We start from the raw sequence: 18,830 nt of genomic DNA on the forward strand, positions 1-18,830 counted from the left end.
GCCCACAGGCAGGGCCGGCTCTTATCCACAGCCTGTGTTGGAGCCTGTGGCGGCACCCTCCTCTGGAGTTCTGTGAGTTCAAAAAGCAGAGCAAAGTCTGCGATGCCTTGGTCCTTCCCCTGCTTTGGCTATGTGCTGTCCTCTCATAAGTGGGTTTCAAGTCTCCTGAGTATGGAAAAAATAGGTTGTTGAATAAAGTTTCTGCTGTTAGGAAATTACAAACAGCTTGAGATGTTAGCTCTGGCTCCTGGAGAACTGTTCACTTCCCCTAATGATTGTCAGAGAATATTAACTCTGGGATCCAGTTATCTTCACGTAAATGCCAGCACGGTTGGTTATTTCACTACACACAGTTTACGGAAAACCAGCTGGTTAGTAAGTGCCTCCGCCATGGCAGAGACAGGCAGCTGTGTGTGGTGCTCCCAGATTTGAGAGGACGGTCAAATGGCCGGGCTCTCTGCTCGCTCTGCTTTTGAGTGGGTACTGACAGTGTTCCTTCAGATGCTTTGAAAAGTGACCGAGAAGGCAGAGATAGAGTTGTCATTTTGCCCAACTGATTGGACTTGGAGAGAACGTTGACTTCTGAAATACCACGTGGCATTTTAACAACACGCCATCCTGCGGGACAGCTTGTTTCAGACTGGGCACGCAGATGAGAATCCTCACTTCCTCCCGCCTCTGGCTTGGGTTGCGCAGTCTTGTTCGGTGACTAGTAAAATACCTGGTAACTGAATGTAATGAACATCAAAGAAATAGTTCTGCGCATGCACTCCCCTGCTAACCTTTTTCCGTCTGGTACCTCTCTGAACCCTCCCTCATCCTACCTAGATTTCTCCCCAAATCTGAGAAGTTGGAGAAGCATTAATTTTTATGCAGATGTATAATAGAAAGATATGGTCAGGGGACTGGAGAAAGCATTCAAGCTCATTTAACTTATTAAGCCGATCTAATCGAAAATAAGTCTCAGAATTCCCCGCAGATGAACGTTGGCTCTGAGAAAACACACACACACAGCTCCGTTTCCAAGTGAAGCTGAACTCGAAGCCCCGTGGTGTGTCCCTCGTCCGACTGAGCTCAGCTTGCCTCCCTTCAGTTGCTCTGCAGACCAGAAGGTCCACCCTTTCTTTGTTTCCATTTGTAGCTTTTCTTCCCAGTTTTCTAAAACTGCTTTTTCCAAGCACCATTGTGATGTTCTGCCATCATTTTCACGAAGAAGGCTTTGAGAAACAGCCTTCAATGAAGCTGCCGTTTAGGAAGCGGCTCTCAGCACTTCCCCAGCCCTCCCATGGCCCAGTGGGGACCCCCCACTGTGGGGGGAAGGTGGTCTGGTCTCGGCAGCTTTGCTCTGCGGTGATAGGTGGGACTCCCTTCCTCACAGCGGCTCCTTGCAGCCTGGTGACTGCCCACCGCTGACGAAGTACAGACGTCTCACCTGTTTTGTGCGCTGCCCTCCCCGCCTCCCACTCCTTCTCTCCTTCTCTTACTTTCTCTTCACCATTTGTCCACTTTTTTAAAAAGATTTTATTTATTTATCTTTAGACGGGAAAGGAAAGAGAGAAATATCAATGTATGCTTGCTTCTCGTGAGTCCCCTGCTGGAAACTGACCTGCAACCCAGGCATGTGCCCTGACTGGGAATCGAACCACAATCTTGTGGTTCGCAGGCCCACGCTCAATCCATTGAGCTACACCAGCCAGGGCACCATTTGTCCACTTTTTAAAAGCTCACTCAAGTGCATAACATTTGCATCAACTGCCTTAAATCCTTTTTGAAATAGTCAGGTTTATTGTACACAAAAATATCTGTGTACAGCTGATTCTGAGTTCTTGGTTTTGTTTTAAAAAGCTGTGCCGTGATGACAATATAGTTCTCCTGCTGCTGGATCCTTCTACCAGTCTTCCTCCCTGTTGACACTTCTCCCCGTGCGCTACAGGACAGATTAGGTCCCTGTGTGATCCCCAGAGCAGGGCCGACGCTGGACAGGGTAAACTGTACGCCTCCTCAAAGCTTACCTGCATCAGTGAGCATGATTGCTTCTCGGGGAACAGAGGGTTAAATGGGTATTCAATTACTTGGAAACACAAACACACACACACAGCTCTTTCTTGGTTAGCCCACAGCATCAGGGTGAGGTCTGGCAGCCTGCTGACCTAGTCCGCTCAGGCTGCTGTAGGCAGCATAGACGGGGGGACTTAAACAACAAACATGTGTGTCCATACTGTTCTGGAAACTGGGAAGACCAAGATCAGGGTGCCAGGTTGATCGGGTTCTGGTGAGACCCTCTTCCAGGTTGCAGGTGTTTGTTCGAGTGGTGCAAAGCTCTGTGGGGTCCCTTTTATGAGGACACGAATCCCATTCCTGGGGGCTCCACCCTCATGGCCTAAACATCTCCTGAAGGCCCCACCTCCGACTGCCAATACATTGGGGGTGAGGCTTCAACATAGAATTGGGCAGGAGGGCACACAGTCAGTCCATAGCACCTGCTTTTCTTTCTCTACCCACATGTTTATTTTAGCTTTTGTTGCCTAGAGTCTCCCTTTTGCTTTAGTTGTGGGGCATGTAGGAAATGAGAGAGAACCCTTAGTTGCTTCTGCCATACGCATCTCAGGCTCTTCCTTCTCTTTATCTCCTTCCAACCCCTGATCTTTTTATCCCCTCTTTCCTGGGAGTATTGTGCCGGCTGCTAAGCATCTCAGATTCCCCCGCCTGCCCCAGGAAGGTTCTGTTTGAGTGCCTGTCCCATGAGAAGCCCTACTCCAGTGTACTTCGTCTCTACTCAGTTTATTTCTCTGGAGATCCGGAAGGTTAAGTAGGTTCCCAACAATCAAAGCACTTGTAGATACAATTAAAAAATGCAGAGTAAGAATCATGGCTTACCTCCCACTGACTGGTTCAAAGGAATGGTTCTTTTGGGCAAGGAAAAAGGACTTCCTAAAAATCCAGATCATTTACCGTCTGTTAAGGCTAAAGATCTTCACTCAAGTGCAAAGTAGTTGCAATGTTTTGGAGCCAGGCGATGGCATTCGTCTGCATGCTGTTGGGTGGGTCGGCCAGACCTGACTTCGGCCAGTGCCCGCTGCCCTTCGCCAAGCCCCTTGCCTTTGGCGTCTGGCCTCCCGCTCCTCCCTCTGTCCCCCAAGGCTGCAGCAAGATCAGTCTCCTGCTCACTATTGGCCACACTCTGGTTTTTCCCTGAAACTTTTCACCATGATCTGAGTGTGATGATTTGGAAACGAACAAGTGTTAGAAGTTTATTGTAGAAGGAAAAAGTAATGTGGAATGTTTAAAACAATCTATATTTTATTTTTACAAAGCAAAATGCTTATAAACAGCATGAGTCATTAACCATAGTGCCATCTACCTTCACTTTCCTGCCAGTTTCTGTAGATGGAAGAGGAAGCTCTTCCAGCTCTTTTCTTTCAGAGTAAATAAAAGTAGGTAAATCTGTGAACTGTGAACAGTTTCAGGCAGGTTTGTGCAGGTGCCCTTGAGGGAGCTCACCCCACCTCCCGCTCGAGCTCCCAGGCCACCCCGGGCCCACTTCCTGCTTTCTGCGCTGAGCGGGGGCGGTGCCTGGTGCCCCGCAGCATCCTCCGGTCGCAGCCCTCCTGGGTCAGCTCGCCTCCTGCAGAGCAGTTTTTGCCTTTTTTTAACTGCGGAGACTGAAGGTAGTTTCATTGTATTTAGAGATAGAAACTCCTCTCGTCCACCACCCCCTTTTGTTTCCCTCTCGAGAGCTCAGGCCTCTCCTTGAGGATCAAAGTACATGGCGCTGTTCAGCAAAGGGACTTGTTTTTTGCCCTCACCTAACCTAAGGCCTAATAGAAAATGGATAAAGTCATCTCACAATTATTTTTTTCATAGAAAAATTATGTGGAAAAGAGAGAAGCTGCGCTATGTCAGGGGTCGAGGCAGAGAGCTAGTGCCCAAAAATTCTGTGTCAGGACCCATTGTCTTCGGTCCTTCATCCCATTCACTGTGACATCCTGGCTGCTTATACATGTCTCGTGCTCCTCAGAGACCCTCCCCCACCGGGGACCACAGGCCGTTTTTTGTCCACACCCTTCCCGCCCCCTCTGCCCAGCCTCCGTTGTCTCCGTTCCTCCTGCCCTGCTCCACCGCAGGCCTCCTTTCAGGGCTGGAAGTCTTCTGGGCGGATTTTCATCTCCACCCGCTTGAGGGAGTAGGTGGAGCCGTGCCAGCCGTACCAGGTGATGCCGTCCAGGTGTTTGTTGTGCTCCCCCAGGCGGTAGAAGACCCCGTTGAGGTTGGAGTCGGTGCAGCAGCTGTACCAGTACCCACCTGGGGGAGGCAGCGGATTGGCGCCGGTGAGCCGAGCGCCCAGCGCGTCCTCCGCTCGGGAGTGGCGGACAGGCTGGACTGCAGGGGTTTATCAGGTGGTTTTGTGAGTGAATAGTAGCCAAGCAATCGGAGCCAACAGAGAAAGGAAATACCAAAGCCTGGGTATCAGCCACGAAGTTATGATTCACACCTTCCCTTCACGTGGGTCTAAGGGCTTCAACCACAACTTCCGCCCTACATCCCCCCACCCCCACCCCCATCTCACCTTTGCGGAGCTGTGCACACTTGTCTAGGCAGTTGTCATTGTCCTTGTCCTTGGTGCTGAAGGCTGTGTTGTTATGATAGATGAGGGCGTCGTTCCCCACATTACCACTGTAGTTCCCCAGGAAGAGACGATAGCTGTTCCGTTCATTGCCCAGAGCAAAGTGGCTGTACTCGGCGTAGCGCGCGTTGCCCTCCCAGTCCTGCGGGAGGAGGCAGAGGCTGAGAAACCGGGCAGCGGTGCCATTGCACCCTGCCCTGCCCCTTGTCTCTCCAGCCACAGCCCTGCCTCTGTCTGCTGCAGGGGACCTAGTCAGCTTCATGACCTGTTACCTTGCAACCTGGGAGTGAGAAAACAAGGGCCCCAGACCAGACTTCTCCCCTGAGTCCCCACATGGCCTTGGTGAGTGAGTATCTCTTTCTGTATCCCCTCACTTGGTGAGGTGTGGATTTGTGTTCTACAGTACCCCACTTACAGATGTCATAAGAGTAATTTGAGAGTGTAGTGATGCTTCAAGGCCTTTGATGAGGGTCACCAGCCAGTATCGCTAAGGTTTACCCACAGAGGACCTTGTGCCCCAGGTCGCTGGCCGTTGGATTACTGTGCTGTGGCCTGAGTGCGGCCTCTTCCTGGGCCCCTGCAGCCTCACTTTTCTGAAAAGATGGGGAAGAACCTATTTGTTCTCAGCTGCACTACAGCCTCAAGGAAGACCATCCCCATAAATACACAGGTCTAAAGTGAGTAAGAGTAGGAGTGGCGCCCCCAGAGTTTGCACAACTGCGTGTGGTCATCTGGTCTGGTCCTGTGACCCCGGCCTTGCGCGCACCTCCATCTCTACACGCAGCCGGGTTGGCCGTCGGGAGAGGCGGTGGATGTGTTCATTCCCCAGCCAGAAGTCCCCGCGGATACTGCCGAAGCCCTGCTTGTACTGCCTCCAGTCCTGGTAGAAGGAGACGAGGCCACTCTTGCGTCTCTGAATGATGGTCCAGCCACCGCCTACCGTCTCCATGTCACAGAACACCTGAGGCAGAGAGGGTGCTCGGGTCAGGGACCCACAGTGGCAGGAGTGTGGGTGGACCTCACCTCCCTTCCTCTGTCCCTGCAGAGCCAGGGACGTGTGCACAGGCCCACTGTGTGCACAGGCCCACCGTGGCACGATCCTGCCGTGGTGTGGGCAGGCTGGGGTGGGGGGCTCGGTGAGGGAGAGTTACCAACCTTGAGGATGGGGACAAGGGAGTGCTCGGCGAGTCTGAAGGGAAAACTCCAGGTACTTCTGATTGGCCCCCTCCGTGGTCTCTCTTTCTCCCTCCCCAGAGACCAGCTGCTCTAGGACACGGCAAGAGCTTTTAGCAGTTAGGGGGTGGTTCTAGAATTAGCTAACCTATGTTAGAAGGCTGCTGTTTAGCTGATAGTGATTCAAAAAGGCAAAACAGATGCCTGGGTTTTCCCCCTGTAAATGGAGTGTTCGGGTAGCTCCCTGGTGTGTGCTCTGTTTGTTTCTGTCTTGAGTTTCCGCTTCGTTAGGCTCTGACTAGCCCTCTTGTCCCTTTGAGGACATGGAGGACAGATGACGGAACACGGGCAGTGGGTGGCGACGGCCTCACCTCCAGCTCAGGGCTGCCCAGGAAGTCGTCGGGAGGAAGCTTGTACACTCCAGAGATTCGGTAGTTCTTCTGGTAGAGGGAAGAGCAGTCGTAGGTGGCGTCTGCAAAGGGGACAGACCACAGCTGTGAGCATGCGCGCCCGGGCTCCCTGCGGGCAGCCTTCCTACTACACGGAAGTGGAAAGTTTAAGCACATGCTGGAATTGGACTTCCTTTCCGCCGTGCAATCCCCCCTGGGACTGAGGGATGGGGTAGCCCTTCACCCAGAGAGCGTCCATAGGACAAGCAAAGCCTGACTTCAGGCTCACTCTGAAATAAATTATCCTGCAGTGGCTCTAGGCCACGAATCTTAGAATTATGACAGTGTATGAGGCCACATAACGGCTCTAATACGTCCAACTTCTGGGCTGGCCAGCCTCGGTTACCAGGACATCGTGAGCGTCTCATGCGGTCTGGTTTCGCTGCTGTTCCTGGTTTGTTTGTTTGGGTGGGTGTGTTGCTTTTTCAGAGGTAAGGGCTACTAGGGAACTAATAAGGGAGGTAGATTTATAATCCTACCTGCCCCCCAACCTTGATCTCACAGCTAGACGAACAAGGATGTACTTTGAGGGACCCTTGGAGGGCTCTCCTGGCTCAGTTACTAGAACAAGGACCTGGGGGCCTGGGACAGGCTGGTTTTCACTCTGGGGTTGATGTGAACGTTTCCCTGGCTACCCTGGGGACTGCTGCTTCACGGCAGATTGTTTCCTTATTTTAAATATTGAAGACTTTGTGGGGGGACAGCCTTTCCTGATGGGATTCAGTGAGCAGGAGCCTCAGTGAGCAGGGACACTTCTGCCTTCTGTGTCTCCGGAGCTTCTTTTGGTGACCAGCACCCTGGGCCTTCGAGAAGGGTACACAGGTGGCAGACGGCAACGCTTCTGCCGTGGGGATTGTCTGAGGAGAGAGTGATGGGGAGGGAAAGGCAGGCCTTTGCCAGCGGAGTCCTTCACTCTCTGTTACTGATGAAAGCACCAGGTACTGCTTTCTCCCAGGGGCTGCCAGTTCACAGCGTGTAAAAGTGACCCAGCCCCTGGTGACAGAGAAGAAAAATAAGGAATGTTGTCCTGGACAAGAAGATTGAGTCCCAGCAGGAAAGCTGCTTTTGACCCCAAGGAGCTCCCCGCTGAGGGGTGGGAAAAGCCCCAGTTTGGAGAAGCAGGAAACAGCACACTCAGACCCCCTGACCCGGCCTGCTCCTGTACGTGTCTGGTCTCATCTCACAGACCGAGTCAGGACTCACTCGTCTGGAAAAGGGCCAGAGACGGCCTTCCCAGTCGCGAACTGAGGGTCGGGAAGTACGTGCTGAGAGCGTGATTTACACACGTAGGTTTAGATAGCAGAGCTTTTGAGCCTAATTTCATGTTAAAACTTTTTCATTTGAACTAAGGGTAACCAGTGACTTACTCTGTTCTTTGTGACCAAAAAGTCTCAGTATGAAATGACATATCTAGAGGATATGCTCCCTCCAACTAGTAATTCCCTGATAATTTCAGAAAACCAAATCTCTAACAAATTCACCTTGGCCCATCTGAGCCGAGCTAACCAGAAACTGAAAGTTATTTGGCAAAAGAAAACATTAACTGGGCAGTGCCCGTGAGCTTCGTTCTGAGCCCATGGGAAGAGCCGGGTTTGCAGAGGATACAAAATTCCACCGAGGCCCATTCCACTGAATGTTAGAGACATAAAAGATCGTTTTGGGCAAAACTTTGCCTCTGGAGCAACAGATGTTTTGGTTTTGGTGCTCACTCCTACTCCCTCAGGACTGAGGGTGTAGCCCATCAGCTCTAGGTGCAGAAGGGGACCAATCAGGAGACTTGAACCTACTTTCTAAGTCTTGCTGTGTGACTTCAGGCAAAACCACATAATCTCTCTGTGCCCCAAGGTGGGGATTCATACCTTCAGTGTGCAGAAACCCTGGGTGAATAAAAGAGACCTGTGGAGGTACTGGGTAAATTTACAGACCATCGGAAAGCAAAAGAAATACTCCGTAAACCTTTAGTAAAGAGAAAACAGCATGTACCCCAAAAAGTATACCCCCAAAGAACCCCCAGTCAATGTTCCGACAGCCAGGTTACCTAGAAGCGATGCCACAGATGGGAGAGCCTGGGCTGTCTGAGGGCAGGGTGGTGAGAACCTGTGGACACGTGCTCCTTACCTGCCGAGGTCTGCGTGAGAGTCTGCGCGGCTTGCAGCTGCATGATGTCCATCTGGTTGTTCATCTCGGAGTACTTGCCCTCCGCCTCGGTGAGCCGCGACTCCATGCGCTTGGTGCTGCTCTCCAGCTGCATCACCTGCATGACCACGCCGACCCAGTCCTTCTCCTGCTTCTCACTCAGCTCACTCAGCAGACTGCTGAGGTTGGCAATCTGGGCCTTGAGCTCCTCCACTTCCTTGCAGCAGGCGGCCCCTTTGAGCTGTGCAGGTGTCTTGTGCTTAGTGGGCTTCTGTGGCCACACTGGGTGGCTGACAAAGGCCAAGATGAAAATGCAAAGCCAGGGCACAGCTGAAAGGGTCTTTTTCAGCATCTTTCGTGGGCCTGGTTAGATGGGCTCTTCCTGTAGAGGAATCTGGATGTGCCCAGCTGAGTTGCAGAGCTGCGATAATTACAGCCTCGCACTCCCACTGTCGATGGGCTCACCACTCTGTGTTCTCTTTCCTTACTCTTTCTTAGCCTTTGTCAAAGCTTGAGTTTCTGAAAATGTGGGTTAATTGGGTATCTTATAGCTTTTCTTCCCAAGCCTGAATGCTGTACAACTCAGCATCTTAAATATCGTTTGCTGCCTGTACCTCCACCCCATGTGGGTGACGCTTTAGCCCCTCCCAGTTCATCTAGGAGGGTCAGGTGCCTGTTGGGTGAGGTCAGCATGAACTTAGGCCAGCGAAGGGGAGGAGGGAGACAGGGCGAGTCTTTCTTTCCTTGCCTGCGTGCAGAGTCTCTGGGCTTAGACAAAAGGACTGTGAATTTGTGTTTCCAGTTTTGCCTATTAGAGTGTGCCCCTGCCAGCCACTGGCTCAGCACTATCAGCAAGCAGGGCAGGGTCAGAAGAATTTCCAAATTCCATTCTAAAGGTTATGTAACCATGGGGTGAGCGTAAGGTAGGCAGCGAGAGTTGGGGATAAGACTCCACTCACCCACGGAGGCCTGTTAATGTAATCCGTGCAGTCTGTAGGAGGATCTGGTATGTTTTGGCATCCTGCTGAATGGGCTTTTAACACGGCTGCTTCTTCCTTTCTCTGATCATCATTCAGTGTTTTACAGAACCCCCATTCGACCTGGATCTAACACGACCTTGCATTTGAACATTTACAACTTAGGAAAGCTCTAGAGAGAGGAAGATGCAGTAAATCTTGTAGGAAGCAAAAAAGACCTTGTAGATCGTATGCATAGGACTTGCTCAGTTATCTTTCTTTTTAAATACTTTCTCTTTCAACAAAGAGCGGGCTTCTCACACTTGACTTTAGGTGAGGAGGGGTCAGAGGTGACGGCAGAAATGAGAAAACAGGAGAAAGGGACATAGTTCTGGGTTGGTCGCCCGCATCCCCGCTGGTCTGCAGATGGAACAGAGAGCCCTTGGCCCACGGTTCACAACTTGGAAAATATATTAAATCCTAGGGAAAAGAGTCCCCATCACCAATTCAGTCCATAGCTAGAGTTTTCCTCTCCCTATGAAGTGTAGTTTGCAGAGCTGAATTATCCTTCATTCATAGATGATATTCCTGAGAAAGGGGGTATTGTACTTTTCCACTGAAAACAGATGAGAAAAGCCTGGGTTTCAGCAAACTTTAAACCCTTAAAATGAGCTTTTCACAAAGAATGTAGGCGAACGTCCCTTTGTCCTTCAACAGGAACCCCATCTTTGTAACTTACTCCTGTGCTCTCCATGTCACAGAGCCACTCGGCTGGTCTTGTCCTGCTGCTGTTTGGTGTGGGTCCTGCACAAGGAGCCACGCCGACCCCTGGCAACTCCCCTTCCCTGCCATGATCCCCCAGAGTCCTTTCCAGCCAGGGCTTCTAGCGTCTCAGAAAGTCATTTCTGCCCAGGCAGCTGGAGTTACCAAACAACTTTTTTTCCCTATAAATCAAAAAGCAGTAGTGGATCATGTGGATCAGGGCTTATTTTCTCACGTTGTCTCCTTTGCCTGCTGAGGGGTGAGGGAGGATGTTGCTGGCACCCTGTAGTAACTTGTCATACTGCTCAAAGATGCTGCTTACAGTAGGCACTGCCAGCCCGCCCCTGCTCTCTTTTTGCAAACACGCCGTCCAGCTGGGCCCTGCAGCCTCAGCTCTGTGGAGTTCATTTCACTAACGTGCACCTGGCCCCAACTGTCAGCATCCGACAGGGTGCGCTAGGCTCCTTAAGAACCTTCAAAGTGTCTCCTAGTCATCAGATGACACTGAGCACTGTGTGCCCCGTAAATGCTGTGTGCCATACAGTCACCTGTAACGTCACCTGTGACCCTACTGGCTTGGAGCTCCAGTGGCAGTGCAGGAAAGAAAGTGTCAGGGAGCAGTGGGGTTGTGTGGGTTCCCAGTCAGCATTTGGTTTGTTATTTCCAGTAGCCACTTCCCCTGCCTAGACAGGAAAATGGTAGGAATGGATTTTCATACCTGGAAGGAAGGTGAATCAGTCATTCCTATTTACAGCCCACGGTGCAGCCCTTTCCTGGGAAGATAGGAGGAGGTTGGGTCACAAGCCTCAGGGCTTAGCACGAGCACCTGCTCTCCAATGTTTCTTTTCTGGAGACTTACTGCTGACCCGAGGCATGAGTGGAAGGCAGGCTTTTCTTATTTGAAGATTTTCTTGAATTGCCTTAGCTGCCCCAATGTCAGTAACCCCCATCCCCAAATGTTTGAGTAAAATAGCTATTTGAGAGTATTCCCCACGCCAGGAGATGATCTAGCTTCCAGAATATCTACGGTCCTTTGATGTTCTCCATCCTGAATCTGAAAGAAGGAAGTTAGTCCTTGGTCTGAGTACAGCTGAGACGGTGCAGGAAGCTGGGAAGAGCATGGGGAGCAGAGCAGCGTCCCCTTCCCTGCGAGGCTTTCTGTCCCCTCCCTAAACATGGGGTTAATGGGGAAATTACAGAGAACCTGGGGTGGCTGCCTTCGAGCTTTCCCTTTTCTCCATTTTGCTGATGGTGAAAGAGGGTCTACTTGGTGCTCCTGGGAAAGATGCTTTTGAAAATAAAGCTTATGTTCTTAACAAGAAAAGCCAGTGAGCTTTTACTGAGCCTGGGAGTTTTCGAAGACCACCCACCGTCTGACTGCAGGGCATTGAGCTGGCCCTGAGGGGCTGTCTCTCCTTCGCTAACATCCTCCTGCCTCTACCCCTGCCTCCTGCCCCCGCCTGCTCTTCAACCACCCCTTTCCAAGTTGGGGAGGCAGAGGCGCAGCTGCTCTCAGAACCAGGCCCCCGTTCCATGGAATGGATATAGAGGGCAGAAGAAGCTGCCGTCTAAGGCAGGTTCATTGTGTACTTCATGGGAATGCTTTACTTCTGAAGCCTTTTAACGAGTCACAGCCTTACTGTACGTGGCCATTTATACCTGACCCTTCCATCATGCAGTTCTGTCTCTGTCTCAGCTGAGAGCCCAAGTCCATCACAGAAGCTATTTCCATCGCTTCCCCAAGCCTTCCAGTTCACCGCTGCTACCAGAGAGCACAGCGTATTAGAAATCACTGCACTGAGGCCTCCTCCTAGTGGATTCTTTAGTAGATTCTTCCCGACCTGACATCTCGGGACTTGCAGCAAATGCCTCTTCTGGCGCTACAACCCAGCCCCGAGTGCCTCACAGTCTGGATTGAGAAGCAGACAGACAAACTCTAGGACAGTGTGACAGGCTAGGATAAGGGGACACAGAGGAGGAGTACCTGAGCCAGGCGAGGTTCTGGAAGGCCTCCCAGAGGAAGTGCTCCCCCGGTGTAAAGAGAAAGGAGGCAGTAGCTGGGGTGGGCAGGGCACTTTGGGCAGAGGTGCAGCCACAGGAAAGACCTCGGCCCACCAGGAGGGTGCCGGGCAGAGCCTGGCAGAGTGTCCAGAAGGCTGCTGGGAGGGGAGCCGGGCCTGAGGGACCTTAGAAGTCCACGTGAGGAGAGCGTTATTCTGGAGACAAAGGGCTGTGGGAGAAATCCAAGAAGCTTTTACCCCTTGTTGCTTTGTTTTCCTGAGTCATACCCGGAAAGTGGCTTTTGCAGCTGCCAAACAAGATTTTTAACTGGAAATGGGTGACTTAGAACATTCGAATTTCTTAAAATTGTAATGCATTCCTGTTAAATACCCTGAAGGAGTCATCTGGCTTGAGGACTAAGGAAGTGGTGTGTGAAGAGCTTTAAGTACTTGGGTCTAGAAGTGAACAAATGTGGGTTCCAATCTCAGATATAATTTGATAGTTCTCTCTAATCCCAGATACAACTTTATAGTTCTGTGACCCTGGGCAAATTAAATTAGATTAGAGTCTACCAGTCAGTGAAATGGAGATGAAAATCACAACTACTTCACTTCACAGGATTTTGGGGAGGATTACCATATTTTGCCATGTACAGCGCATACTGTTTTGCCCAAATTTTTGAGGGAAAACAAGGGTGCCCCTAAAACATGCGTAGTGCTAGGCTGTGGGTACGCATTATACAAGGCAGAATGTGGGGGCTTAAGCAAAGGATTAAAAATAACTAACAGAACATAGAGATGTTTTCCTAAGATAAAGAAAAATGGGATCTGAATGTGTTTGAAGGGATTTGCTTTGGGAAATGGGATTATAAGCAAACGCTATTAACTTGTTTTTTTAAGGAAAATTCTTTAAAAGCTGATACAAAACATTTTATCGAATGAAATGTTGCTCACATCCCAATACCTGCCTGTTGTCCCTGGAAAACAGGGAGGCAGCAGCTGCTGATGCTCTCTGTTCAGTCTGTCCAGCCAGGAGAATAATTGTGCTTTCGAGACAGATGTGGAAAGAAAGTGACTGTTTTGCACCTTTGATACTCTTAGGAACAAATAACTTATTTGGCAAATGGTGTCTTTTTTTTATGCTGTTTTTGTTTTGTGAACAGGCACTAAAGTTGATGTTTTTGTTTTAAGAATATTACCAACTGGAAAGAGAAATAAACGATTTTAATATGTGATAAAATTAATAAGAGTAAAAATAGCCAAGGCATTTTTGAGTAAGAAAAATAAAGCTAGAGTAATTGTCCTCCTAGCAGTCAGGTCTGTCACGAAGCTGCAGTAAGTCATCCAGGCGGTACAGTCCTGGCACAAGGACAGACAGGCAGACAGGTAAACAGGGCGAATCAAACGTCCAGACGCAGACCCACACATGCACAGACACTGGACTCTTGACCAGGTAGCAGCACAGGACAGGGAGGAACGGGCACGCTATTCAGTAAGCCCAGCTGGGTCAGCTGGATGGCCTTACGGGGCTGGGGGCGTGTGGAAGCTCTGGACCCTTAGCTCACACCACGCCACACACAAAACTTCAAGTCCAGAGGAGATTTAAATTCCAAATATGAAAGGCAACTCTGAAGCTTCTAGAAGATAACAAAGGAGGGTGTCTTCAGCATCTTGGGATAAGTAAAGTAATCTTAAACAAGATATGAGAAACACTAACCATAAATGAAAACCTGCGATAAAAAGACCCATTTCCGTGCACTAGAAGACACCGTGAAGAGTGGAGGGAAGGCAGGAAGAGATGTCCCTGTGCGTGTCGCGTTCAGAGCACATGTCGAACTCATCGACTTCTGCGAGGGCGGCCGATTAAAGGAAGGACAGAGATGTGCACGGCACCTGTTTCACAAACCAGGAGGCCCAAAAGGCCAAGAGACACATGAAAAGCTGGTCAAGCTCTGAAGTCATTATAGAAATTCAAATTCAGACTGCGANAAAAGACCCATTTCCGTGCACTAGAAGACACCGTGAAGAGTGGAGGGAAGGCAGGAAGAGATGTCCCTGTGCGTGTTGCGTTCAGAGCACATGTCGAACTCATCGACTTCTGCGAGGGCGGCCGATTAAAGGAAGGACAGAGATGTGCACGGGCACCTATTTCACAAACCAGGAGGCCCAAAAGGCCAAGAGACACATGAAAAGCTGGTCAAGCTCTGAAGTCATTATAGAAATTCAAATTCAGACTGCGAAGTGTCACTGCATACCCAAAATGGCTGAAACGAAAACCACTGAAAATTCCAAGTACTGAGGTTTTCATACACTTTGTTTGGGTGGAGATGTACATCCGTGAAACCACTTTGGAGAGCAGCTTGTCAGTATCTCCTAAAGCTGAACAGACCCTGCGACCCAGTGGCTCTTCTGGGTACGCCCCCAACAGCAGCGTGAGTGCTCGTGCGCCAAAGACACGGGCAGGGGTGTCGGTGCTGGCACCACACATACCAGCCAAACACCGAGAACCACCTCAGCGTCCTCAGTGTCCGTCAGCAGTGAGACAGACCAGCTGCAGTGTGTTCACACGGTGAAATACCGGTCAGTGAGCGGAAGAGCTGCCGTGGCATGCAGCGCCGTGGCTGTGTCACACAAACGCAACATTAGTTAGGTGTTCATGGGGGTTCGAAGCCTGGTGGCCCTCGCCCCTGGTGTTGGAAGTCAGACAGCTCTTACCTCGGGGACGAGGTTCGAGCCATGACTGGGAAGAGGCCCCTGGGAAGAGGCCCGGGTGCTTCTGGGATGCTGCGAGCATGCTGTGTCCCAGCACGCTGTGCTTGTCTCTTGGTCTGGGTGCTACTTTCAAGGCTGTCTTCACTTTGTGATAACTTACCAAGCTCTGCACTGCGTATGCGTTCATGGGTGTGAGTATGTTGCACTTCAGCTAGGAAGTTTCTTGAAAAATAGTGCACATGAAAGACTTAGAATGGTGTCTGATGCACAATGTGAGCAAGTAGTAAGTATTACCATTTAGGTCTGCGGTGGGCATCTCGGCAGAAGAGCCTTCCCTGCCCACCCGGATCTAAAACAAGTTCCCCACATCGTGCTCTCTGAGCTGTTTCCGGCATGCCGTCTGCCCCCACGGCACCCGCTGTTTGGTTTCGGTGCCTGTGCCCCCTCACCTGTGAGCTCTGTGAAAGCAAAGGCCTGGTCGGTCTGGTTCACCACAGCAGCCCCAGCACCTAGCACTCAGCACAGAGCCCAGGGCAAAGGAGGTACTTAGTTGGAAGTTGTCAAATGAAAGACTGAATTCCCAACGGAAGGTTCTGTTCCCCTAAATAAACATCTCTTAGGGAGAATCAGCGTCTCTTTCCAAGGTCATTGCCAGTTCTTTACCATGGTAAGGTCTTCCTTGTAGGGCACTGCATTTCTCTCCTGCTCCAAGTCCATTCTTCTTCCACAGGCCATAGTTAAAGAATCAAAGAAAGGGCTGGAAGAGTTGAGATTATTTGGTTCAACCATTTTTTAACCAATAATTGAGGTAGCATCCTTATAGTGTAACCCCTCTGTGTCCCTGGAAACCATTGATTAGTGCCTCACCCCTCTTGCTTTGCCCATGAAGGAGGTCAGCAAGAGGGCCACAGAGCAGTGGCTGGGGTTTGTCCCTCTCCTGTTTGTTCTGGAGGCCTGTGAAGGGACCGATTACTTCAGCCTGCATGGCCCTAGCAGTTAACCCTCATCACAACCCCAGGGGCCACAGGTAGCTGCCAATGTTGAAGACAGAACAAAGAAAGTAACGTGTCCCCATAAAAACAGCCATGTCTCTGGGTAACTGAGTCCCCATTACATGTCCAGGAACCTAACAAATGTGGGCATCAAGTGCCCCATTACATTGTAATTGTAGCAAATCACTGTTAGCCAGAGATAGGACCCTGTCGGGGGTGGGGGTGCAGGACCAGGTGACAAGTCCATTCCAGGCCACCCTGGGCCTGCAGAGCTTCCCTTCGGGCCGCACCTCTGCCATCCTGACTCTGGCCGCACTAACGGGAAGTGGGCCTGTGATTCTTTAAAAATGCTGGAGAATTTGAGCCAGATGTGCCTGAGCATCCAGTTAATGGCCAGGGTGCCTGGGCTTTACGGTCTACAGGAGAGGGGCTGGACGGCTGGACAAAACCTCCTCTGTCTGAATCCTAAACACGCGGTCCCAGGGTGTCTGTTGTGTTGCTTGGAAGTATGAGTCCTGCTTTTACAGTTGTTTCCTGGCTTCCAGAAAAGGTGCACAGTCTTGTTTTTCCCCTTCATGTCTGCTGGAAGAGAAAACACTCCGTCCAGAAGGCTAAGAAGATTTGCTTAGTTCTCCTCACTTCTCGGTAAAAACACATTCCAAACCTCTGGGCTCATGCTGACTTCAAAAGTGACAGTGTGCCTCTAGGAATCTGCACCCCTGTAGCACAGCTACAGGCAGCAGAGAGTGGGCATATGGAGGTGCCTCGATGCAGCCAGTGCACAAGCTCAGATTGGATCCGTCTAGCCCCCTTTTCCGTAATGCCCTTTTACAGCCAGTCACACCCAAGGGGTCAGGTCTCCCACCCATCACCGTGGAGCCCTGAAGACACCTTGCAGAATCACTGTACAATAGCTGCCTTGATAGAGCATCTTGCAAACGCCAAGGAAAGCCGCGTTCCGTGCAGGAAGCTGGTCTTCCATGAGGAGCTGTACAGGGGGAATGGTCCAGGTTTCTCGTGACGTTGACCACGAGAACAGGCGGTCTTTCGTTGCCACCCCAGATCACTCCCAAGGGAGAGGCTGGGGTTCAGCAGTAAACCTCTGCTCTCCCACTGCTTCTCGCCCACCCTCAGGAACGCCCCCCGGGGCTTACTGGGGCTGCTCCCGGAGAGTTAGAGAAGCTGCGTCTCCTTTGCGCAAGGCTGTGGGGGTGCGGAGGGCTCACTGTTGGCAGTTGTGTCGCAGCACTCAAAACCTGGGGTTGTGTGCTGTGTCACGATTTCAGAGACCTCAAAGTGCGGGGAAAGTGTGTGTCTTGGAACTGCTGAAAATACAGTGGGTGCTCCGTTCTGCCCCAGCGACGATGAGATGTGTCAGTGGCACCGTATGGGTCTCTCCAGACTCCTGTAGATGTGTCATTGTCTCAGAATGTTGGTGATCCCGTCCTAGTGTGTCCTGGTCCTCTGTCAGCTTTTCCTTGCCGAGGGGCTGGGCACACTTCTTTCCCCTCTCCCCAAAATGGGCATCTGTGTTTCTACAGTTCAGCCTCACTCCTTAATGGAGTAGAAAGGCCAGCTCACATCTGCTCATACAGTTGAGTGGGGAGATTCAAAGCGGCCAGCTCACTGGGTGCCAGCTCACCAGCTCCATCCACATAATAGACTGAGACAGAGCTTTGGACACTGAGAAGCCACGGAATTGGGAATTTACCCAAAGCATCAGCTCTGCTTCGAGGCCAGGTAGTTGGAAATCAGCTCTGGATTCCGTCTGTCAGCCCTCTCTGCTTTTGTTCCTTTTCGCCCTCTTTTTCCTGGCAGCCTCTTTCACCTGGTCTCCCACAGAGCTCTTCGTTCTGCTCTGGATGGGGAGAAGCGCAGGGAGGAGGGAGACCTCCAGACATCACCAGGGAAGGAGCAGTGCTCATTGTTGTAGAATAAAAAGATAATGGCCAATTTGTCAAGAAGTGTTGACAAGGAAGATAAAGTTGGAAGTAATTAACTGGCTGACATGCTGGGAGTGATGTGCCTGCCAATAGCTCCCTAAATCAGCCAGAGCCTTGGAGATGTGGCAGCCGTTCATCATTTTTACAGCACACCTCCGACAGGCCCCCGGCTGGAAACCCGGCCAGCACAGACCGTGGGCTTTGACGCTCTCGGCGCCTTGTACTAGGGTTGTGCTAGGGCACCCAGGCCCCGCGTCCAGCCGGGAGGTGCCTGGGTGTGAAGGGCAAAACGGGACGGCTTGCCTGGCGTGTTGTGGAGCGCTGTGCCCGTCTTCCTTCCGTGGATGGGCACTCTGCGTCCCTGCGCCCACCTCCAGACTTCTTGGGACACATGCTGACAGGCACAGAGAGCACAGACGTGCTGACCCAGTCATCTAACAAGCGCTGCTCCTAGCCAGCCGAGAGGGGGCGCCTGCGAGACCAGTTGTAGATTATGGGTGCGGGATCCCGGCAGGACGCAGTTGGTTTGCAGCCCTTCCAAGTCCTTGCGCAGGTTCTGGGTGAAGTGTAAAACGCCTGTGTCCTGTCCAAACACAGAGTATGAAATCACAAGAACACTTTGGTTACCACGATGTGCAAAATAAGGATTTAAAAAGACTGTGTGTTGGTTAAAATACTATTTTGGAAAGGTGATTATATTGTGGTGGACTTCCCTCCCTAAAGTTACTCTTAAGTTAAAAAAAAAAAAAAACAAGCCCTGGCTGGTGTAGCTCAGTGGATTGAGCGCGAGCCTGTGAACCACACAATCGCGGTTCGATTCCCAGTCAGGGCACATGCCTGGGTTGCAGGCCAGTTCCCAGCAGGGGGCTCATGAGAGGCAACCACACATTGATGTTTCTCTCCTTCTCTCCTTCCCTTCCCCTCTAAAGATAAATAAATAAAATCTTTAAAAAAAAACACAAAAAACAGTATGCCTGCCTCACTGGTCTTGAAAAGACAGGACTTTTTGTCTGCCCATTCCCTAACCTGGGCAGCTGTCAGCGTCTGTCTTTCCTCTTGTTAAGGCCCCCACTTTCTCACATG

General features: G+C 51.0%; 2 protein-coding genes across 3 annotated transcripts in view; one reads left to right on the top strand and one right to left on the bottom strand.

The window, feature by feature from the left end:
* The window catches only part of MTOR (mechanistic target of rapamycin kinase), a 113,769-nt gene that overhangs the window by 45,815 nt on the left and 49,124 nt on the right, over positions 1-18,830 (top strand). The gene's annotated exons all lie outside the window — the stretch shown is intronic.
* On the bottom strand, positions 3,281-9,037 carry ANGPTL7 (angiopoietin like 7). The gene is made up of 5 exons (XM_037045237.1): positions 8,365-9,037; positions 6,169-6,269; positions 5,391-5,585; positions 4,568-4,766; positions 3,281-4,302 (listed from the first exon to the last, which is right to left on the bottom strand). Exons 1-5 carry the CDS (start codon positions 8,732-8,734, stop codon positions 4,133-4,135), a joined length of 1,035 nt encoding a protein of 344 aa, XP_036901132.1. The 5' UTR covers positions 8,735-9,037; the 3' UTR covers positions 3,281-4,132.

Source organism: Sturnira hondurensis, unplaced genomic scaffold, assembly GCF_014824575.4.
Source record: "Sturnira hondurensis isolate 20B ecotype Veracruz unplaced genomic scaffold, ASM1482457v3 Scaffold0004257, whole genome shotgun sequence".
Taxonomy (NCBI): domain Eukaryota; kingdom Metazoa; phylum Chordata; class Mammalia; order Chiroptera; family Phyllostomidae; genus Sturnira; species Sturnira hondurensis.